Below are 25,776 nucleotides of genomic sequence, written 5' to 3'. Positions count from 1 at the left end.
TCCCTGAAGCTCTACCCATCTATGCGCTGTAAAACTTTTCCACGTGTTTGTCTTCAACCGTTCAATACAAAAACATGATCTTTTCTATATTTAGGGAAGTCATCTGCAAGAGCTATGAATTTAACGAAACAAATTAATTTACAAATTCAAAATCAATTGGACAGCTTTATCAAATAAAAACTCGTACATTTATATACTCAAAGTATCATGAGCCATTTTAAATATTCAACTAGTTTCAATTGTTCTTACAAGAAGGATGAAATAACAAACTTTATATTCATAGCTTTGTAGCAATCCCTCTGTATTTCCCGATATTTTTATAAGAAAACTTCGAAATTAAAATTGTAAAGTTTTAAAAACACAATTAGTTTAAAACTTAAGATCGCAATAATAAGTTTATTGGATTTTAAACTGGAATTGTATGCACCCTCATAAATGCAAAGCTTATAATCTCACATCTTTAATATTTTTTATATTTTTTGTCCTTTGCCTTTCAGTTTATTTCAGTAAAAAGATTATCAGTGGAGAGCTTGTTTTCACAAAGTACATTTTTTTGGCCTCTAATTCAATAGGACGGAAAATTTGGTTTTAGCCAGTATATGCTGTAAAAATACATATCATATCAGAACATCTCAAAAGAGAATGAGTACCTAATAGATTTGAAATGCTAGATGCAACCTCAGCCTGTTACGTAACACGTTGTATGGGGTACACCTTGTAAATAGAAAACAATGAAAATATTTTTTATTAGTTCAAGAGTAGGAACAGGGAATTCTATGGGTAGAATAGACTTAATGTATCATGTTTTTATTCGTTAACCATGTTAAAGCACAAAACGGTCAGCATAAAAACGTATTATGAGATCTTACCACATGTTGATGTTTTAAGATCCTAAAATACGTTTAGGGGCAAACATTCAGTAAACAAAGACATAACATGTTTATTATGGAAAAGTTGCAATGTAAGACTAAAATGAGGTCTAAAAATAAAATTGTATGAATATTAAACATTAAGTTATATTCCATATTAAAGGAATAAACTAATGCTAAAATATTTGAGAAAAATGTAGCTATATTTGCCAAATCATTTTAAATACTTATAAACACAATTAAACACTTACATTTTACAATTATTAATTTCTTGATATTATATAAATTTTATTCATTAAAAATAAATACATGTAATTTATTACATAGGATAAGGAGTGTCTCCATCATTTAAAATGTGTAGTACTATTAATTAAAAATATAAAACAAATATTTTGTAACGATAAAAAAACATTTTGATTATGTAACCATCTTATTCTAAGCTTACATCTAACTATGTACACACTTAGGTACGAGTACTCTACAGAAGTACTGTACTTAAGGACACAATTGCACACGGCCTGTCTAGAATCCTCCAAGACTTAAGGATCACACTCTTACATATACAAAATATATACAATAATGGTACACACGACTATTTCACTAAGTATATTTCTAAGTTTTATTCTGCATTCAATTGATGTTGTAAAACAGGTGACATTTTAGACTTAATGTGTTTGGAAAATAAAAACATCTTATGTTAATTATTCACGTAATGCTTACTGTAATATAAAAAAGTTCAAAATTATAATATGGTGAATAATAATATCACTATTTTAGTTAATAATACTAATAACTAGCTATGATACTTTTATTATTTTACAAATGCTCCCACGTTTTATTTGGTCTATCTCCACGCACTCTTCAAAGGAGGCGATTGGTAATCTTCATCAAAAGTAACATAATATATACAACTTCCCACATACAAAAATAACGAAACTATTCAGAAATATGTACAAATTTGCGTAGTCTGGTGTACAATTTGGACGCAAAGGGGTTTAAATCATTGGCAACATTAAGTAGCGTGAGGCAACAAAAGATTAGTTAGAGTTACAAAAATAACTATAGGGTAGTTTGGAAGATTTATCATAACTCTCTGTTTAAATCCAAAAGAATAAATTATAAATAAAAGATTATCTGGTACACAGTTTGGACAGAAAGAGGTCTAAATCAATGGCAACATTAAGTAATCTGAGGCAACCAAAAGTTAGTTAAAGAGTTACAAAAATAAGTTTAGAGTAGTTTGGACAGAAAGAGGTCTAAATCAATGGCAACATTAAGTAATGTGAGGCAACCAAAAGTTAGTTAAAGAGTTACAAAAATAAGTTTAGAGTAGTTTGGACAGAAAGAGGTCTAAATCAATGGCAACATTAAGTAATGTGAGGCAACCAAAAGTTAGTTAAAGAGTTACAAAAATAAGTTTAGAGTAGTTTGGCAGATTTATTATAACTCTACGTTTAAATTAAAGGAATCAGTTATAAATACAAAAATAACAGTTATTTTAAATTAAAAAATATTAATAGTAGTATCATTAGTCAAAGATTGACATTTCATATTTTATGAAATGAAAATCTTTCCTGGATATTTAAAATTTTTTGTGCAATTAACAAAGTTTCTTTGGTTGTTAATTAATTAAGACATCGTCATTTTTGAAACGAGACGTATTGCGACGTATACGGTAGTTACAAAATATTCCCTTTGTGGGAAATTTAGGAATGTGAGATTCTTCATCTCTCATAAGGAAGTTCTTGTATTAGGAACGTTATGCAAAGACTTCCTGCTATTGTTTGTTTGTCTTTGATTGTCCACTGTTTCCGACGGTCGTTAAGGACAGCGAAGACACTCTTCTGCTGCCATCGCCAGAGGGGTTGCTGACTACGCTGCTGCCGCCTTCTTCGTCGTCTCCTCCTCGAGTCCCAGTACACCACACCCTCGTCCTCTCTTCGCCAGCTGGTGACACAGAGAGGGAGAGGCCACCACATCTCCCAGGATCACACTGAGCAAGTAGAACTGCTTCATATTGTCCGGAGACTTTGCGTATTTGCTGTAACATGACGAAACCAATCAGAATATTTACAGTCTTCTTCCAAACCATTTTGAAGGGAGGGACGTACAACTTTTGTTGTTCCGCTTTTCCTTGAGCAACAAACGTATTGTTAGAGAATATCTCATATACATAACAATAGAGGATGTTATGTGATTACAAGATAGTGTTGTTGGATGATAAATGGAACTACAGCCGTTTTGTATAATGCTGGTTTTGTTTTTATAACTGTATAAAATGCAAAATTTACCTGCTCACTAAAGTACAATAATAAATAACTAGTGAAGCAACATTGGAATGCGCTAAATAAACCTGCCCTAAAACCGAGATCTATGAAAAACTACTTTTTAAAGCCTTCCTTCGAGAATAATGAAATTGATTGGAAACTATAACCATCGGTATAAAACCGATTCTTTTACCTAAATGAAACGGGCAAGCAGATATCGTGTAAAATAAAAACAATAAACAAATTAACCCTACAAACACCATCGATGCCTCGGCTTTTTATTTCACCAGATGTTGAATAAAACCCTTTTTTCTATTTTCTATGTAGCTAAAGACACGTACTTCGATTTCGTACTCTGTGGACATAGCTGGAGTTCGGCAGATGTTTTTGACGTGACAACGTCTTAAATTAGGTTGCGGCTCGGAATCACTCATGAAAAAGTGTAACGCCCGGTAACGTTACGATTTGCCCGTCCAGTGAGTCCGCCGCACGGGATCCGCACGGGATAAAGCAGATAACTGTGGGTCCGCCGCACGGGATAAAGCAGATAACTATGTTTATTCGTGAAAATGTGGAGTGCTTAGATTCGTCATTTACAACAACTACAACAATAAAGGTAAATAATTGTAAAATATTTCATTATCGTAAACTATGATTGATTGATTAATTGTTAGATTGACACAAAAGTTGAGAAACTGAGTTTATAGGTTATGTCATACAATTGACAAATGTTGATAGTGTTAAGTAAATTATTAGTTTAAATCACTCTGCAATCAATCGTAATTCAGTCGATTGAGAAGAAACAGCGCGTATTGCTAGTCAAACATTTAAAATAACAAATTATAACCTCTAACCTTGTCATAACAGTGCGACCAAACAAACGAACTAAACCGACCAATCACCACGCGCGGAGTTAGAATTTAACTGTGTTTAGCAAGAATTTCAAATTCCAATTTTAGTAAATGTTTTATTCAACTTTACCATTTACAATAACAAATTTTAATTAATTTCAAATTATGTACAATGTTTTAGTAAACAAAATATATTTCTATAGTTAAAATTTGTGCAATTCTTATTTTCATTCAATTCCTTGTTCCTATTGTGCAATTTAATAATATTCATATCAATAAATATTCTACCGAGAAAAAGACGTTGTCACGTAAAATCTTCGCCCGTAAAACCGACTTTACAGGCAACCATAATTTTTTTATGTAAATTTTGTAACGTGTGTAACCCCACAATTTTGTGGGCATTAGTTTATTTGCCTTTGTATCTAAATATCGCCCGATTTTCTGGGAAAGGACAGAAATTCATATAAACTGAGATGGCGTGTTTATTATTAGCATTGTTAGCATTATTCTTCGGAATTAAACTGTCTAAAGGCTTTGGTTAAAAAGTTTGCGTCCGTTTTTACCCATTGAATGAAGTTATTGTACTTCAAATCTAAACAAAGCATGTTTTTCAAGACCAAATTTTGCATATTTTGTCTGATATATCAGAAATTTTTGGTCTGACAGGTTGGGAACGTATTTTATTCAATTTGTCAGTTCATTTTTTTAAGTAAATTTAACAACTATCTTTACGCCATAAAAACATCAGTTTCACTTTATTTCTGTCCTTCCTTAGAAAATCACGCGAAATTTTTCACTAGCCGTAGCTCGCTAAGAAAGCGTTTCCGGACATATTATGTTTGTATGAACTTTTTTCATTATTTTGATGAGAGGAAACCACCTGAGAAGTGTATTTGGTTACTCGTGAGACACACTGTATATTGATCCCGTAGTGAGGTATAAAAAATTATTTTACCTATTGATATCAAGAAGTAATGCTGAATTATTTAAGTAATAATAATAGTTTACTAAAAACGTAATTGAAAAAAATTTTAAAATTGGGAGGGGGGTCCTGACCCCTTGGGACCCCCGCTGGCTACGTCCCTGGTTGATTGTTTAAGATTTAATATTTCTTAACACAGCGTACAGTTTTTAAATATTATTTCAATATTTGTCTTAAAGCGATAGTTTACGCAGATGATACAAAAGTAAAGTAGATGGAACAATAAACACCCTCAGAGGAGAGACAGCGTTTTATTTTCGTGTTGTATGGCGACCCTTAAGTTACTCCTACCTGAAAACATTATTCCAGTCGAGTTCATGATTTTCCGTCTTCCGGTGTTCGGCAAGTTGGGCGTAGTGCGCACACACGCGCTCGTAGACACAGACGTGCTCCCCCATCTCCGCCACCAGGCGCTTCTCGGCCTCCACCACGTCAAGGTTCGCGGCGTCCAGGTGGAGGCTGTGGATGTCCCGGGTCTGGCGGGACCCACTCGCTGACCGGTACGTCTCTGGAACATGAGCCGTGGTCAGGACATGGTTTAGCTTTGTGGCGGAAGAAGAGGATATATATATTCACGAAAATGTACAAAGTGCAGGAAACTTTTGAAGCAAAAGGACTCTCAAGAATGCAGTCGGGTTAAAGGACATGCTACAGAAACAAAGATCCTTCACAAGCCTTACAAGCCATCATCAGAATAAAAAAAACTACAGGAAAATTTGGAAACAAAAGGACTCTGAAGAATGCAGTCGGGTTAAAGGACATGCTGGAGAAATTAAGATTTTCCACAAACTTAAAACGCCATCATCAGAATAAAGAAACCCAGGAAAATTTGGAAACAAAAGGACTCTAAAGAATGCAGTCCGGTTAATGGACATGCTGCAGAAATCAAGATCCTTCACAAGCATAACAGGCCTTAATGAAAATTTTAAAAACACCTAGTAATAACATAGTATTATAAGGAAACTTAATAATTTTTAAGACAAGATTCGAATTTCAAGAGAAATTAGGATGCAGCAGGATTTTGAGGACGTGAATTTCAGGTCAATAGTAGAATTAAAAGGACCAGAATGAGACTTTAGTTAAAGAATGTAGGGATCACGGATAACATTTTAGATACGTATTTAGGTTTAAGCAAATGGAATAATTAATAATAATAATAATAATGGAGAGAATTAAAGTCAGTCACCAGTAACGTAAAAACACATGAGAATAATTAGATTAAGAATATTAAGTTCAGCACTAGGTTAAGAATGTTAAATTCAGCACCTTGACTAAAATTTACATCGTCTCTGATGTCGAAACGATGTAGAAATTTCGTTTTAAGCTCCTTCGTCACTGACTGTTTCGGATCTCTTCAGATGGATGTTGATTCCAGAATCTAGGACTCAAATCTGTCTCAGCATTAGACTTCAGACGCTACACTAAGTGAAATGTGAACTGAGTATTCTTATTGAATCAAACCTTCCCACCATTGCTCTACGTTAGGTGTAAAAAAACTCCACAACAATTATTCAAGTTGTTCCACAATAACTAGGTTGCTGTACAGAAAGTTAGCCTTCATGAGTGTAAAAAATACAGAAAATAGGAGTAAAAAATAGTCAATTTCAGAAAATTGGGAAAAGATCAAAAGTATAATGGTTGTGGTACCATAGTTAGCCTTGGATACCATACAATACTTGTCGTAACAGGTTTCGCTGGGGTTGCATGCAAAGCTGCAAAAGAACAATGATTATAGTTTTATGGTTAGCCTTGGATACCCTACAAGGCAGAGGTACGCCACAACGTGTCTTAACAGGTTTCTCTTTATGTGTTAATACGTGGTGTGTTTCCTCATTACCATCATGGTTAAACTCTTAAGACCAATGTAAAAATATTTGCTAACGCTCAGCCAAATCCAATGGCGTAACATTCATCATCATCAAACTCAGTGTTCCTCCATATAGAAATAAAGCGTCATGCACAATTTTATGTCGATATGTAAGTTCGTTTTCGAGATATCGTGCAGATAGACAGACAGATATAAATGAATTAAAATTTCCTCGCCTCACGAGTAATAGGCTTCGCTAAAGCTCAGCCAATAAAGGAATCATTGTGTTTATTTACAGTATATACAAAAATAAAAACTTAGAGGTTGTGATTGAAGGAGTACGCACGTCAGTACATCGTTATTCTAACTCTGCTCTTCATCAAGGGATTAAAGTATTTAAAGTAAAGATGTTCTATTTTACTAGGCGAAGTTAGGGCTAAGACGCTCTCTTAACACTTAACCTGGGGACCAACGGCTTAAAGGTGGCTTCCGAACCACCACCAATGGCCGGGCAAGCGGGCTGCTTGCAAGGACAGGATCGCTCAGCGGCTACCCATCCAAGCAGCAGCCACGCTCGACGTTGCTTGATATGGTTATCTCGCGATAACCGTTGTACCCGCTACACTACGCCATTGGCATTACGTGTTAGATAAAAATTTAAATAAAATACTTTATAATAGTTATATACATTCTATCCTGCCTCTTATGAAAATTATGTGTAAGTTTCTTCATATATTGTGGCAATCACGTCTACGGACAGTTCTGTTTTATTTTTGTTCTTATTTATCTAGAGAAAAAAACCAAAGAGAACCGTTGTACCCACTACACTGCGCCATTGTAAAGAGGTGGATTCATACCTCAGAAAAGGAAAGAGTTAGTACGAGATTCCGGACTAAGAGTCCAAATTTATCTGAGTGAGTTCCCACCCTAGCAAAAATGGGGTGGGTTATATACGTACTAATTCTATGTACACAGTAGGCAGATCACGTGGGTGCTTCCGAATGAAGAACTCGGCTATACATATCCGTGGCCACAAATCGGTCTTTTGCCACAGTTCCATTTGATGATTTGCCTCGGAGCGTGGGAGTTATCTCGATCGGCAGAACCAAAGAGACTTGACACGCAACAACCGGTGCGTGCGTGATGACTTTGATCTGGAACCGTGTCGCCGACCGGTGCAGACTCCGCATCCACCTTCCACCGGTGACCGGTGGAGATCAAGATGTCACCGGTCTGTACAGTAGTCGCTATCTGTATCACGGATCTCGGCTGCAGCCACTCCACATTATTCACCTCCAATACCCACATTTATAATGCTATCAAGATCGGGGTATTTGACTTTCAATTTGTGTCTCTTTGAAGCAGCTTCCAGCCTCGAGTATCGCCGGTATTATTCAACACCGTATCAAGATACTCCGGCTACTGTACATCTTTATGTGGACTCTTCTGCCGAGCTGATAACACAGGCCTCGGGGCTAAATATGGTGAACATATATATCACATTTTTTATAGTTCATTAACAATACAAAATTGTGTGAAACACTGTCATAATCGAATAATATTTACACAAGCGATATACATTCCGTTTCAAATTAATTCAGACCTTAAGAAATTTACATAATTATTTAAAACTATAATTTAATAAACCTACACAGTCAGAAAAAAGCCTCCCAAGAATTCCTCCAAATAATAACAGACTATGTCCATGAGATAATTACTTAATCTCTTTTATAAATTGAAAGAGTTTCACTAGTTTTGATATAGTCTAGAAGAGCATTAACATTCTTGGATCAAGAAAAGTAATTGTGATTTTTCAAAGAATTCATGGTGACTCGTTAGCACCATAGGGCAGGTTTTGGATCGTGTGGAATAAGGATGTGTATGTTGGGAAAAGATGACAGATCTTTAAAAGTGAATATACTGTACCTTCTGAATATATGAATAAGCATGGAAGGTAAGGAGATGTTCTTATTTTGATTTACTTACGCCTTTAATAATAACTAGCTTGTCTTTATCGCACTTAAATAGTTTTTAATTCGTATTTAACCCAAGAAAGGTTTGGAGTATTCAATTCACTAGTGATGTTGTAACTACTAAATAGGCAAAGATCGATTTTTGTGGCAAAGAGTGACGTAGTTATGATATGAGTTACAATACCCTATGAAGTCTCATACACTACGTTTCGAGATCTGAAGTCTGATCTCTTCTTCAGGTTTCTTTATTATTATTATCATTTTTATTTATTATTTTTATTGCCAAAAGAAGAGATCAGAGTGTCCGGAATAAACGAAGTTTCCAAACTTGTAATAATGTTTAGTTAACAATCTGTCCTAAACAATATTTACTAACAAGATGGCTGACGTGCCAGACACGATGACGTCATGAGGACGGTGTGCGCTGGCACGTACATTCTCAGAGCTCACTTTCACGTGGTTATGTCACAGGCTGGCGTGTTCACGATTCTGTACAGCCGACTGACTGATTCTGTTTTGAGATTGTAACCTGGATGCCGACGCAGTAAAATTACAGAAGGCAAGGACGGAGCCAGCGCGGGCGTCCAAAGGGTCCGGACTCCCCTCAAAATCTTTAATTTTTTAAATGACTTTTTTAGTAAACGATTATTATTATTTAAATAATTCAGTATTACTGACATCTGCTGCTGAAAGATAGTTCTCAACTTTGAAACGGGTCAAGAACTTTTTTAAGGAACAAAATAGGGCCTAACTCTCTGCCCACTACAGGAAAATATCAGTTTACCCAGAGCAAGTACTTACTGGATATGATGGCTGAGAAGTAAAAAAAATTTACTTTTGTACAAAGTCTTTTACATATTATCAATTCTCAATGTGGATTTGTATACTATGTACCGTGTATTGCGGCCAATAACAGCATCTCTTTGGTAATTACATTACTACGTAAATCTAATCAATTCAATTATTGTTACTACTCAGCCTCCTACAATTATGAATATCAATCAACACAACCTGTTCGAAGACGTAAAACTTTGTGCAAAATGTACTATTTTGATTCTTATTAAATTAGATAGTTTCCGGGGAAGGCCTCCAATTTCATCTTGACCCCCCAAATCTTTTCCTGGCTACTCCCCTGGTAACTAGATATTTTGATATTTACAACATGCCTGCATGTTTGTAGTGATATTGGTCTCACGCGTGTCACAATCTCTGACATGATTTGTTATTAGTTGCCTGTCTGAGGAAGAGATCAAATTACAGAATTATGCTGAAATTCACAATCCTTCCTTCTTCAAAAATGAACTTTCAACAAAGAATTATCTGTTAGTACACGTCTAGATTCTGTATCCAATCGTTTATCAGTTCTATACTAAAAATACAGTTTTAACTTGAGCTCAGAGCCCTGGTAATTGGAAGGTAGAAATCCAACGCCACAAACAAGATTTTGTGAGTGAAAGAGAAAGCTTATGTCTGGCATGGTAGCAATGTTTGCCAAATAGTATCCAGTCTCCAGAAATAAACATGGGGTGTTGCTACATGTAATAATGTTGGGACAAGTATTATCGCGAAACGGTGAGTAAACATGCCTTTCTCTTAAATTGGCAAAGATGAGAAACCACTTAATAGCAACAAATAATAAGAAATCCTTGTTTTTTGAAAATATACAACTGGGGAAACCCCTACTTTGTTTGGCATGTTATGCAACAATGGGAAGAATACCGTCTCTGTTTGAGACATATAAATACTCTTTGTTTGAAGTTTGTGTTTGACGACGGAAGGATTATGAATGAAACAGGATTCTTCCGGACATTTTCGAACAGTGATACAGTTTTTTTTTATTAAGTGCATGTTTTACAGTTAGTGAAATTGCCAAACAACATAATGTTTGTGGTTCCTGACTTATGCGTGTCACAACGCTCTGGTATGATTTGTTTATTTTATCCTAGTTTGTAATTATGTGTTAGGTTAGTTATTTACCTGAAGAAGAGATCAAATTGCAGGTCTCTAAACGTAGTGTTACTGATTTTTGTGTCACTGAACGATGACAAATGTCCGGAAAATGGAATAGATGGAATGTTCATCTAAATACTGTTTGGCGAACCAGAAGAAGAAGCTTTAGTAAACCCTATTGAGCATATATTTTCTAAAACCAATTTAACTATTTTGGATATAATTAAAAAATATATATATATATTCATCGCTAATAATATTGTCAGTGCATGATCATTTTTAGAATCACTGTGTATTGTAAAGCGAAACTACTAAACAAAATTGTTTAAAAGTATTGGGTCATGCCAACAATGTTATTAAAGTTTTTTTTCGATAAGTTTGATAAATTAAAACAGGTGTAACGTGTGTGAGCTTGGTAGCAAACATTTTGTTTTTGAAACTATCAAATCATTTGAAAAGACGAGTGAAACTACCCTACATTTTCTCAAAGCTTAAGCCTGGAAATTTACCAGTAGGATGTAAGTCCACTACAATCAAAGAATATTTGATTATTACCCTGTTTTTGTTTGTCCTAACTCATTTCAGGGTGTAGTTTCTGGACTATTCAGTCCTCTGAAAAGCCTGGATGATCCAATAACTCCAGCAGCAACAGAATCTGTATCATGTCCACAGCTACTTTCTCAGGCTCTCATGGGAGAAGAAGAAACCACTTCTCTGCCAGTCGCTCAGGTGTGAACCTGAAGGAATGGCACGTCACTGTGTGCCGGAAATGCAACAATGTGATGATTGTACTTCCGGTCAACCTCAGTCTCCTAATCCCTACTATTTTGTGGATCGACTTTCTCCAGAGGAGAAGGCGTTCCTTCCAGGAACAGATGGTACATAATCTCATCTAAATATCTTAACCACAAGAAACTGCCTATGTTTAGTAGCTTTCTAAGACCTATGTATTTATGAGAAACCATTATTAAATTTTAAACCATTATTTAATGCCGTTCAACTATTAAAAGCATTGGCATGCGTCAATACTCTTACGAGTAAAATTTCCAATGTTTTCGTTAATAAAAACCTTTACACTATGAAAGAGTTATATGGTAACAAATTCATAAGACTACTTTGGAATTGTATAACATTTATTTCTGTCTTGAGGTGGTCGGGGAGGGAATTAAAAGTCAAAGGATTATAATACACATGATTTAAAATAAAGGATGTGTTTTATGTCCGGGAATTTTAAGTTTAGTTCTATTATGAATAGTATACTGAGAATTGGTAAAAGACTTTGGAATAGGTAAATCTTTTGCTTTAAAACATTTTGTGTATGAAAAATATAAAGGCATGGTATGTTAAACAATCCTACTCATACAAAAAGGATTTATATGATTTTATAGGTTTAAGTTGAGCTATAATTTGGATTGCCTTTTCTGTAAAATAATAATTGGTTCCGTTTGTGTATTTTCAGGCCCCAAGATAGCCACTGCAAAAGGCATATGTGGATTAATTAGGGCATTGTAAACAGTGAGCATGGATAAATTAGGACATTGTAGGCAGTGAGCATGGATAAATTATGGCATTGTAAGCAGTGAGCATGGATAAATTAAAGCATTGTAAGCAGTGGGTATGGATAAATTAGGGCATTGTAAGCAGTGAGCATTGCTAAATTGGGGCATTGTAAGCGATGAGCATGGATAAATTAGAGCAGTGTAAGAAGTGATCATGGATAAATTAGGGTATTTTTAGCATTGAGCATGGATAAATTAGGGCATTGTAAGAAATGAACTTGGATAAATTAGGATATTGTAAGCAGTGAGCAACACATGTATGACGTCAATTAATAAGAACAAACAACGCAAAACACAATTTCCTAGCCACTCTATAAATGTTTTATTCAAGTTCCTGTCAATAGTGATGTCCAGAAATCCATTAAACTTCTTACTGAACTACCAATTAAGAACTCTTTTTAGAGTACAATAACAGCAGCAGAATGTGTTGTTAAGCTTACTGGGATCATAACGAAGATTTTTGTTAAATAACCTAATCACGAGCTTGGTGTCTTAATGAACTTAGGCTATCCGAAGTTTATTAATTTATATTTCTATTATGATTACATGGTTCTGAAGAATTTTCGATAATTCTCTCTAAATTTGATCATGCCTAATTAAAAGAACTCAAATCGTTCGGGCCAAAACGAATTAAACACTTAACATAAGATACGGTTTATGATTCTTTTTATATTTAAAACCACTACTCAATTTTTGAAACATCATACCTTTTTTTACACAGTTTTTTTTTATAAATCTTTAGGGTCGCGAGGTACCGTACGCCTCTGAACCAGCGGTTCAGGTCAGTGCAAGACCCATCGATTTAAATGAGCAAGAACAGTAAGGTATGCAAGCAAGAGCTCGGAGTGAGGAAGCAGAGTGAGTTGCGTTGTGAGTATGCAGAATGAGCGAGTTCACTGGAATGATGAGTCCCGCGGAAGTTGGACGAAAAAGTTGATCGGCAACTTCACAGAGTGGTGGAGAAACAGTATGGTGAGGTGGGCTTCTTCCTCATTCAGTTCTTGTCGGACCACGGTATTACCTGTACAGAAAGCACGGGAATTTACCGTTTGAGTTTTTGGAGATTCACCGTGGGATGACGGGGAACGTACCTTCTTTAGGTGTAGATGATGGACAGAAGTAAGAACACAGCTGACGATGGAGCTGCAGGAAGATCTTCAACCGCAGACTATCAAGACAAGAACGGTGGAATATGGTGGGCAAATACGTGGAGAAAATCCTAAGGGTGAAAAGGTGACTCTAGATCCGTGAACGAGGAAAACAGAAATCAGATGAGAGCTTGAAAATTAGGCTCAAACAAAAGGCCTAGTTCGAAGTATTGGGAAAACCTTTTCTGGCTGGTCCAAGAAGAGGAGGGGTATTTTTTTTAGTGGGCGTGGCTTCAAGAATATTCCTGTCGGAGAGCCCCACATCTTGTTTGCTTAGTAGGTAAGGTAAATTTCTTGTTATATTTTTAAACATAAAATAGAAATTAAAGTACATATGAAATGTATATATCAATAAGGTTTAGTGAAATGTCTACAATATGGAATAACTTACAGAGTTTCTTTTTGTATGTCAGTTAGTTCCTTATCTATTTTATTGGTTCTTATCTAGTGCAATGGATTTTTGGTGCTTTTTTTAAATGTTCAGAGCCCTTTATATATTTACCTTAAAATAGAATGTAGAAATAAGTGCTTTGAACAAATCCTGCGGAATTATTCATGTACATGAAGCATTTTAGGTAACTATGTAATCCGGGCTCAAGAAAAATTTTAAAAAGATACCGATGCGTCTTTTAGTCCAGTTTTTATGAACTATGAATTCGGAGAGTTACAAATTGTTTAACGACTTTTTGACTTAGGCTATACTTAATTTGTAATGAACTATGATTTACATTTGAATAAAATAACACATTTTTATCAGATAATTTATCACTAAAAAAATAAAAAATATGCCACGTCCTTCACTCATGTTTCATGTTCTTAACATTCGGCCATTTTATATGGTTTTTACTACATAATACCTATAAATTCTGCCCTGAACATGTAAAAGTGGAATGATTATACAAACGCGTTTGTATTTTTCATGTTTTCAAGGTTTAACTGCTGTAAATTAAAACATGTTTTAAATTTCTTGAAACCAAAAATGAATAGATTCACTGATCGTAATTTTTTCAGTTAATGGATTTCAATCTTGCTTTCTAAGTTAAAATACAGCACTAATGGAACACATCTAATGGCCAAAACGTTAACATTTATGATTTTATGATAACTTGAATATCTCCTACTTTTGAACTTTCATTGAAACCAGTTCGTGGTTATGTTTCATTTACGATTTTCCCTACATTTAATTCGGAAACGTAATAAAAGTATGATTATTACCTTTTATTTAACAATGCGACATTTTACATAATAATGCTATATCATTGTATACCCTTTTTAAAAACTTTTTTTACTTTTTCGTTGCTACCATAACACTTGTGTAAAAAGAATTTCTGTTTTTAATTTTGATCTTTTGAGCCCATATATGGAGTTCGTCTTTCGACCAAGAGGTATCAAGAATAAGTATCTAAAACTTCGTCAAATAGTAAACTGATAAAGTAGTTTAAGAAGTTGAGAATCAGCTGATTAGTTTCGTATGAAGCCTATACAGGTGAAGGACCAGAAGTTTACAGGTTAAACAGGTTATGTTCTAGGCTGCAACTCCCACCACTACTAGCCAGCGCCCAAGTCCTGTTACCTCGGTTACGTCACGAGGCCTGACCCCGATACCTGACGACGGCCGGAGGACGAAGGCGAAACTTGCACTTTTTATTCAACACAGTCGCTGCCCGGTGTCGTTAGTCGTTACAATTACAGCTGCACCTCGTACATTTTAATTACCACTACGCGTGCAGTGCTGCTTCAGTACTCACTGTGCAGTTTATTTTCTTTTAATTACATTCGAAAAGATAAAAAGCATAAGGTGCATGTATAGTTTTGGTTGCTACTAAACCAATATTAGCTTTATCCTTCATGGACAAACTTCCTACTTTTCTTAAGGAATATTGATGGAGAAAAGCCCACGCATTAGTGGAAGGCACACAAATAGGAAAATAGTAGATACTCTTTATTTAAGAGAAACCTTTATTGGAGGCCTTTTGAAAAGACATTGTTTTAGTTATTCCCAATTGTTTATGGATATGCAACATGGACCTAAAAGGTTGGAGTATTAACGTAATGCGGAGTAACCAAATAAAGTAAGGTACAATATTAAAATAAATAATATAACCATTGCTCAACTTTAATAAAAATAAAGTATTGACTAGAATTTAATACTTTAATAACTATGATTTTATAAGTCGGTTGCCTTTGGTTAATTTTGCTTGATTTATACAGACAGGTTTTAGAGTAATTTTACTTCTCCAAAAAACGGGGAAATAATGTTTTATCGCTCCAAATTGCAGGCATTTTAAGTAGTTTCTTATTTTGAAAAATAATTCAATTATATATTATTCCCTTACGTCCTTTTCATATATGTATATATATATATATATATAATATCAGAACTGCATATTCTTCAGGGCTTTTTATTTTACTCTGATTATACGATATCTCCAAATACTCCTCTAAATGCTAACAAATCCTCGTAGAATAACATTTTTCTTGCCTTCAGGAAAGAGACGGATAAAATTGTAATAATTTTTAAGGAAAAAAACAATTAATAAAAGACCCAACTGAACAACGATTGTGTCACCGAATTTGTGTTGCGAAATCAGTTGAGAAATATTAATATTGCACCTTGATACATGTATTACTCTATGATTTTTTGAAATCAAATCCCATAACAAAACACAAAACTATATGTCCGAAATATAAGTTGGTCAATTGGAACTGAATCAGGATCTGAACTTTTCTCATTTCAATCCATAGCTGAGATTAGGAGTAAACCTGTTAAAAGATCTTTAATTACAGAGTAGATATACATAATCCCCATTGCCCTATCGTTAGCCAGTTTCTCATGAAACGAAAATTAAAAGAAAAAAACGATCAATGATTAAATATTGCAATGTATATGAAACAATCGTTCAATTTGTCTAAATCTTAGCCCCAGTTATAGCCAATGAAACATTTCATGAATACTCATAATATTTGTAGTATTGTTACACTTAATGTACTGTGTACTGTAGTCAGGAAACATATCTCAAAACTGATGGCGCTTGACTTTTCTAAATTTTACTTCAATTATTAAAATTATACCTTAGTATCAGATAAAATTAACATTTAACATTTATTGCAAAAATCCAAACACATGAAAGTTTATTTTAAGTTAGGCGTTTTGTTTATGTCCTGGGGATAGAATAGATAGTGATATACATTATAGTAGTATTGTTTTCAATTTATTATTAAACCTATATAATACATTCATTTAGCACAAGTTGTAAAATGAGATTAGAGTCTCTGTTTAGCTAATATATTTATCCCCGCTCAGAAGAATGGAGTCATATGTATCGGTATAAATGTTAAAGACATTAATTAGTTCAGTGAAATCATTAAAATGTATGAGGATTTATGTTGGGCGCAGCTGGAAGCCCTGTAGGACGCCCTATTTAATGTCTCTATTAGCATTGAGTGTATCGCCCATTTTATATCTGAATTTTCTGTTTTTCTACGTAAAGTTAAGTTTTCCAGTGATACATATAACAACATTATCATTCTTATTACTATAACTACATTAACTTCTTATTAATTTTTTGTGTTCGATAATGAAAATGTTTTAATTATAAATGAAGGTGGGGTATGACATCGTTTATTCATAAAAATTCTCGATTTATGCGTAAAGGCTTGTATACAAAATTTGATTTCCTAATAGACTTTTATTATTATTGTTTTTTTATTAGTTTCGCATTTCTTTCCCCAGTTATAATAAGTTATTCCGATTTATTTCGATGAGTGTTTTACTATTCATCTTCTTTATTATCTGAAGATATCACGAAATCTACAAATAAAACCAATGTTAATGAATAACCCAGGCCATACTCTACCTTTGGGTTATTCTCCTATGGAGTATTTGCAGTTATTGAGTACAAAGAAGTTAGGAGAAAAACTTTAGTATATGTATCTCTGAAGAAGTTAACTTTACATAATGTACAGGTTTTCGTATAAATATACTTGCACTCTGTAATGCTCTTGAAAATAATCATTCTGTTGATGAATCGTTTAAATTTAAAATTTGTTTTGGCTTGTCACTCCCTTACAGTAAGTTAATAAAATCAATGATAATGTTTTTATTATTTTTTTACATTTCATAAAGAGATATCGCCTACTTTTTTGTTTGTATAGGCTTTTATAATTATTTGTGTTGGGATGTAATAAGAATGGTAAACTTGTATAACTCTTCCAGTCTTAAAACCACTCATATGTTTAAAGACAATTAGGAAATGTGTGAGAGACAGGACTGTAAGAGTAACCGTGCGAGTTGAGTAAACATTGACTGGAAATATTTATTTATTTCAACGGTTCCACCATTTTTACAAAAGTAATTCAACAAATCAAGTACTTAGCAATCAAGATGGCAAATCATAATCAATATACACAGTCTTATGTAAGCTCTAACTTGAACAACATAGGCAATAACAGAGTGATATACTATAAATATGAATAACAAAAACAACAATAAATAACAAGGAATAATAACAATACAGTAACAGCAACGATAAATAAATAGTTGACCAATGCTATAACATTAATAAAATTTAGAAACTCAACAATATACTATCAATAATTAATACAATCGTAGCTGTTAGTTATTGTAAGTGGATCTGTATTAAGCATGTGTTAGGTGTTTACATTTAATGATTTTTTTTCAGGGTGTATTTAGAATCGTGAAAAAAGTCGATGTGCGCTGCCTCACTACCCAGTTTTAGAAGTCTGCATATTCCATGGTTTGTGATGCATAATATGTGGGCCTAAATCTTCTGCAGAAAAAGTGTCTTAGAGCGGGTACCTCTTGGTATAGAGAAGTCTACATCCGACACTAGATGAGGGCAGTCGAGGAAGCCACTTATTGTTTGATTATTCGTGGGGATGGAAAATAATTCATTACTGTCTGTCTGTATGCCCTCGAAAACGTACTGACCTATAGACTTGAAATTGTGCATGAAGTTTTATTTGCGGTACACTGAGTTCGATGATGGTGCCTGACACTTATAGGGTTTGGCTGATCGTTAACGAATATTTTTATATCGGCCTTATGGTTAACCATGATGGTAACGAAAAAAAAGCAGATTAAAATGAATATGTAAACAAACACAATGCACTTGAAATAGATTCAAACACGTGAGACATTAACACATAGCCTAACTATCCTAATACATACATAGTTTTATAGACTTGGAATGTAGGCTTTTCTACACACAAACACTGAAACCCAATTTAATTAAAGCAAACCTGAATGTATTATGTTTGTAACATATGTAGAGAATCATATGTACACATTTGGTATAAAAGTTCATTTCTACAAGATTAAGTTCTATGATGCATCATTTTTGTGTTAACTTTGTTTTGTATGATTCTCTATCTGCCTCCTGTCTGCAAAACCTCGAGAATGGAGAAAGCTACAGAAATTACATTTTGCATGCCATTTCAGCGAAGTCTGTTTCAACACGTGATGTTTATTGCTGGTAGTGGGTGTATTGACAATATTTGTTATCAGTGTTATTTTATAAAGACAAAAATGCACTTGATTAACATTAATTAAATTTCAGTTCCTATACCTCGCGGTCAGGGTCATTATTATCATTCAAATTCTCCGGTTTAAATAAAATATTTCAGCTTCGGTGTGAAGAGCCATCATTGGTCATCACATTTTAGACCGAAACTGCAAGTAGTACAGATCCGGTTATACAGGTAGGGGAGCTATATCGTGATTGGCTGACGCTTAATGAACTATAGCTGCCAGATTTTTGATAATTTGATGCTGTCTTCTTTGTTGGATACATTGTGTTTCTGGATTATTTCTGGATCACTGTGAAAACGGTGTTTCTAGGACATTACCTTTAGAATTTAACAGCTCCTAACAGGTCACAAGACTATAAATAGGGTTCACTCTCATTCAGTAGGAAGTTCGGCTTCTTCAAGTAAAGCTAGAATATGCAAGCAGGTCAAGATCTAATACGAATATTCGGTTATACAAAGTACTCGAATGGAACAAAGAAGAGTTGCCAACCGTCACTGAATAAAGGTATAACGTAATGTCAGGAGCTTTCATGTCTGTATTTGCCTGTATTTGCATTCCATTTACCGCATGCTGTACGCAGAACAGGAGAGAACAAAAGGGGTCAGTCGGGTGTCACAAGTGTTTCTGTCAGTAGCACGCTAATGGGCTGTGGGCTGTGAAGTGGTGATGAACACTTTCACAAACCCAAGTGTAATCATAGTCTCCGTGATTACTGCTCTAGTCTTGGTCGTGACGTCACAGGCCAGGTGACTCCCATCGCGGGCAATCTGGCTGATGACAATCCTGACTATCGTCTTTATTTAATCGTTTGACAATCACGAAATCGCGACTCACTGAAGCAAATCATCACGAAGGTGCGATAATTATGGTTAATTGTGATCCTGAAGATGGTCTAGAGGCCTTTGTCAAGATCCTGGTGTAATAATTTTGAAGCCTGAATTGCCTCTATTCAGATCTGTTTATTCCTTTACGAATTTTGTGTAATACAACTGATTTGATCTTACTAGTCTATTGATTACGTGTCTTGACCTACTCTTAGGATACTCCCTTCAAGACATCGCTTTTTACAAACTATTGTAGAACTGTTCGATTTTTGGAACAAAATCACAGAGAAAGAGATAATTTTTAAGATCTTGAAAATCCAACTCAAACCTTATTATGCTGCAACTTTGCATTACCATTGGCGTGTTTCGCACATCTATAGATCCAAGAAAAGGACATGCATTCATAAAATTTGGGGTTACAATGGTTTTCACTTGACTTGCTATCAACTATTATGATTTATATGCATAACGATTTCTCTGAGAGGATTTACAATGTGCTATTAACTAAAACTTTCAAGTTTTGCATAAAATTAACAAACATTAAATTCTTTTGCAAAAGTGATTAATATCCCATGTAATTACCACTATTTCAAACTGTTTCGTTGGTTTCTTATTTCTAATACCATCTCAGCGGCACGATGGGCCAAGCCACTCATAGGAACTCAATCAAACGACTGTTTTTGCGTAGTTCGGTGAGTAACGTATCATTTGTAACGCCCTGCTGGGAGGATATAATATGTGTTCTGAAAAGATGGTGTACGGCACTCATCGTTCTTCAAGAATTCAGAATTCCCGTCAAAGACGTAACGACTTTTGCAGCGCGAAGGTATCTTCAATTAACTCGTGCCCATACAAGTTTTTGTTCAATCATCTTATAAGTTCAGACTATGTTTTATGTAAGTTTGAAGAATAGATTCATTTTATGCCATCAATGAATTTGCTATGAAGCATATCCTGAAATCCATTGTTTTTTGTCGTAGGGTTTGATCCGAATGGATATTCTAAATTTGAATCAATACCAATAACGATCAACTGACATTATAAAATTACAGTAATTCTAAGTTCTCATTAAGGACAAATTGGAAGACAACTTTCTCCAAATGGAACTCAAATGTGCTTTGCTATATAAATCTCTGACAGTTCTTTGGTTAACGATGATTAAGATTTTTCTAGGGCAATGAAAAATATTTAAAAGGCAACTGGTTTGAAATTTTCCTTTCTTGCACGATATTGGTGTTATGACTTTGACTTTGAAGTGCGTCTTCTACGTAATCTTTATTCACTGATTTCGGTGACCCAAGTGGTCTGGGTATGGAACATACTACATAGAACCGTGTTTCATCAATGACCGTTTACATAAATTTACCTTGATTCATTTTCTCTACGGATTGGCTGCAGCCAATCCTTACAGCTTGTGAAGTTAATACCGTCAATAACCGGTTACGCCGAGACATCCAGGAAGGAACAGGCCGGCAGGAAGTAAGGAAGTACGGTCGAGAGCGGTCCGGGCATGCTGAGAGTGAGAGTGACCTTGTGATCTGGGGCGTGTTACATCACACTGGCGATCCCGCTTTCTTCTGGGCTCCACTGGACTTGGCGACTACTCTTTTACATAAACCGACAGTAGTCTTCCGTCAGTTCCACCTTCTCAGAATTCTTTCATTCCTGTATGTTTAAATTTCCTAAAATTCATCTGGCTTCAAAACAGTAAAGTTTCCATTATGCAACTAAAAGTTATTCTTACCAAGAAAGAAAGAAATGACTCATTTCCGGAATTCTTCAAATTTTTCAAAATACTTGACTCAATAAAATGTTCTTCTGCGCTGGCCTGCCAATGAATAGGAGAATTAACTTTGAGGGTAGTCAATTTATCCCTCTAGACTGACACAAAGAGCATGTAGACTATGCATACATTTTTGTTGAACTCACCTTACTTGAAACCCTACTACCATACTATTGGTTCTCTCAAACAAATCTGGGATTAAGTGACTCTAACGCAAGTTTTTCCTCTGAGTCATAAGAAGATTTTAACCTTCATATTGAACTGTTGTCGTGCAGTATTATAACACACATATCTGCCTGAAGAGAACTGCTACTTCAGTATGATGACTAAAGCCCGTTATTGGACAGTAACGGGTGTTCTATAAATGTACCAGTAGGATATGTGGGTTAATGTAATGCGTTGTGAAGAATGATTGCTCTTAATGAAACCATAAAAAAGGCAATAAAAGTTGGTTCATAATGAAATGCACGGCCTTCTTGGAATTGTCCAAAGGAATTTGAAGCAGTAGAGGAATATTGACGTCGTAATACCTACGCAGAAGAGACAAAGTGGACACAAGCGCCAGAAATATTGAAATGCGGCCAGGGGACTGGAGCGTGGTCGATCAAATTACCCCAGCGTCCTTGGGCTCCAAAAAACAACCAGACGGGTATCATTTGATATCACATTAATAGCCTCCCTCCCACAAAAGGGCTGTGATACTGATCTCTTTTTTGTGCTCGTTGGCGGTAAATCTCTTCCTTGAGTAGCAACGTAACAAACGTTACCTAAACTGTAAGAGACTTCATAATTAACGGTTAGTACAATTTTGAAGTGATTCCAAAAAAAGTAGCGATCACAAAAGTGTTTGATGGTTTAGTTCTTAAAAATAATAACGTACCTGGATCTAGAACACTTAAAAAAACCCCATTTCTTCGCTTTTAATCGCATAATCTCGTAAAATGTCATTTTGTGAGTTGAAGGCAAATTAAAGGTGACGAAATACATTCCGTTACGTAAAACTGAGTTGTTTGCTCACAATCCTCAAAAAAGTAACTAATAGACACAGAACACCAAAATCATTGTTATAATGACGCAGCTGAAGGCAATTTGACGTTGTGGATGTTTTGTTTAATAAAGCTCTGAATGTATTTTGACTTTAAGATTCAGCAGGTTTCTTCTCCTGAAGTAAATGTTGAACACAGTTCCAGCTCTAGGTTCCTTTAAATTGTCAAACTGATAATGATTACAAACTTTATAATGTAGGTCAACTGAAAAAATCTTTGTTATGTTTAGCTAAACCTATTCCACGTGGATTTTCCATTCCTTTGTCAAAACTACCTGCAGATGTCACTTACGGGGGTTGAGGGCGTAGCTCAGCTGCCTGACAAAACGGCTGATTCGGACGGCGATGACGATGACGGGGAAGCCCACCAGTTGAACGGGCAGCTCGAAGCCGCCCCTCTGGGGGGCGGGGGTGGCCGGAGGCGGCAAAGCCCCCAACACCACCAACCCACACACCAACACCAACTTCAGTCTAGACACCAACATCGCGACTCTCGGTGAAAGTCAACTCTCCGACACCGTCTCTCCCACTGTACTGCCTCTCTTGCAGAGCAGACCTCTCCGCCACTTTCTTGTCACCTTCCCGCCCCGCTCACCACCCCCCACCCCTGTCTCTTGGCTAATCAGCCAGCAAACCCAGCAATTAGACAGTCACAGTCATTCGCAATCTGTCTTTTTTAATGTAGTCATTTGGATAATCTCAAATCCGCTTACGGCATGGAGATTGACCAGTCATTCCCAATGCCATAATCACAGCAGTTTTATTTTTTTCTTCAGAAATTGATCAAATGATTAAATGTTAGTGCACCTTGAGAAATACACTTTAGAAAGCCTATTATATGACCACACTTATTTCGTTCCATAAATCCTTTCAAAAATGAACGTGTCCTTGAAAATAAGTATTTTCAAACTGATTTTGAAGTTTTTATAAAGCCTACTTTTAATAGAATACTCATTTAAACTTCTACTCCATCAGTTCGGACGGTTATCTCCCCCGTTCAAGGAAACAAGAGGCTCTCCCATCTACAAACCACAATCCACCCAAATACTAGTTAGGTAAGGTAATCAGATTACACATTTATCATGTTTATCCAGAAAATATATTTGTATTTGTACAAATAAGTAATAAGAAATCAAAATGGTAAACATTATCTTATTGATCTTACTTTTCAAAATAATCATAATTGACAAATCTACATTTTGAAAAGATCTTAAACTTCAAAATAGTGACATTCTGGATCATATGAGAACATGTTTTTTCTTAATACATTAGTTTCTGTTCTTCATGTTTTAAATAACAGAAGATTACTTATTCATCCCAAGGGCCACTAAATCATTCTTGCAACTGTAAAGATAAAGAATAAAAGTAAATGCTACTGAAAGAAAATTTATTATGTTTACTGAACAGTATAAATAGTGAAGTGACAATCACTCAATATTAGTTTTACAACACTCTACATTAGTATTTCCAAAGAAGGTGGTAATAATTAAGAAAACACGTGTTACTGGTAATAAAATAATAATGGTAATAATAAAAACAAGGAATATATATTACATAAAAACTACTAACTACTGTTACTAACGGAGCTGCGTATATACATTTTCTATATGATTCAACATTTAAAAGTGAAACGTAATATAATTTTATACCAGTTTTATATGGATTGTACGTAAAGACTCTATTTTTAGGCTTACGCATGTCAAATTATATACAAATATTAAAAGTGTTTATCAAACCCTATACAATAAAAATGATTTTCGTAAGAATCTTAATTGTGACTAGTGATTTAGCCTAGTCAATTTTGAACTATAGTTTGATTACTGGTCTATAATCCGGCACGTTAAAGTTCAGGAATAATACTACCCTTGCCATGTGCTATAATCCGGCACGTTAAAGTTCAGGAGTAATACAACCCATGTCATGTGCTATAATCCGGCACGTTAAAGTTCAGGAGTAATACAACCCTTATCACGTGCTATAATTCTGCACGTTAAAGTTCAGTAGTAATACAACCCTTGTCACGTGCTATGATCCAGCACGTTAAAGTTCAGGAGTAACACAACCCTTGTCACGTGCTATAATCCAGCACGTTAAAGTTCAGTAGTAATATAACCCTTGTCACGTGCTATAATCCGGCACGTTAAAGTTCAGGAGTAATACGACCCTTGTCACTACCCTTGTCACGTGCTATAATCCGGCACGTTAAAGTTCAGGAGTAATACAACCCTTGTCACGTGCTATAATCCGGCACGTTAAAATTCAGTAGTAATACAACCCTTGTAACGTGCTATGATCCAGCACGTTAAAGTTCAGGAGTAACACAACCCTTGTCACGTGCTATAATCCAGCACGTTAAAGTTCAGGAATAATACAACCCTTGCCATGTGCTATAATCCGGCACGTTAAAGTTCAGTAGTAATACAACCCTTGTCACGTGCTATAATCCGGCACGTTAAAGTTCAGGAATAATACAACCCTTGCCATGTGCTATAATCTGCCACGTTAAAGTTCAGTAGTAATACAACCCTCGTCACGTGCTATAATCCGGCACGTTAAAGTTCAGGAGTAATACAACCCTTGTCACGTGCTATAATCCGGCACGTTAAAGTTCAGTAGTAATACAACCCTTGTCACGTGCTATAATTCTGCACGTTAAAGTTCAGGAGTAATACAACCCTTGCCTTGTGCTATAATCCGGCACGTTAAAGTTCAGGAGTAATACAACCCTTGTCACGTGCTATAATCCGGCACGTTAAAGTTCAGTAGTAATACAACCCTTGTCACGTGCTATAATCCGGCACGTTAAAGTTCAGTAGTAATACAACCCTTGTCACGTGCTATAATCCGGCACGTTAAAGTTCAGAATAATACAACCCTTGTCCATGTGCTATAATCCGGCACGTTAAAGTTCAGGAGTAATACAACCCTTGTCACGTGCTATAATCCGGCACGTTAAAGTTCAGTAGTAATACAACCCTTGTCACGTGCTATAATTCTGCACGTTAAAGTTCAGTAGTAATACAACCCTTGTCACGTGCTATAATCCGGCACGTTTAAAGTTCAGGAGTAATATACAACCCTTGTCACGTGCTATAATCCGGCACGTTAAAGTTCAGTAGTAATACAACCCTTGTCACGTGCTATAATCCGGCACGTTAAAGTTCAGT

General features: G+C 35.3%; 1 protein-coding gene across 1 annotated transcript; it reads right to left on the bottom strand.

Moving 5' to 3' along the window:
* Nucleotides 1-791: 791 nt before the first annotated feature.
* On the bottom strand, nucleotides 792-23,126 carry LOC124360864. The gene is made up of 3 exons (XM_046814827.1): nucleotides 22,902-23,126; nucleotides 5,261-5,477; nucleotides 792-2,910 (listed from the first exon to the last, which is right to left on the bottom strand). The coding sequence occupies exons 1-3, from the start codon at nucleotides 23,092-23,094 to the stop codon at nucleotides 2,742-2,744; spliced, it is 579 nt and encodes a 192-aa protein (XP_046670783.1). The 5' UTR covers nucleotides 23,095-23,126; the 3' UTR covers nucleotides 792-2,741.
* Between the last annotated feature and the right edge of the window lie 2,650 nt (nucleotides 23,127-25,776).

The sequence above is a fragment of the Homalodisca vitripennis genome, chromosome 4 (genome assembly GCF_021130785.1).
Source record: "Homalodisca vitripennis isolate AUS2020 chromosome 4, UT_GWSS_2.1, whole genome shotgun sequence".
Lineage (NCBI taxonomy): Eukaryota > Metazoa > Arthropoda > Insecta > Hemiptera > Cicadellidae > Homalodisca > Homalodisca vitripennis.
Note: the sequence above shows the minus strand (reverse complement) of the source record. Positions and strands in the feature narration are given on the sequence as shown.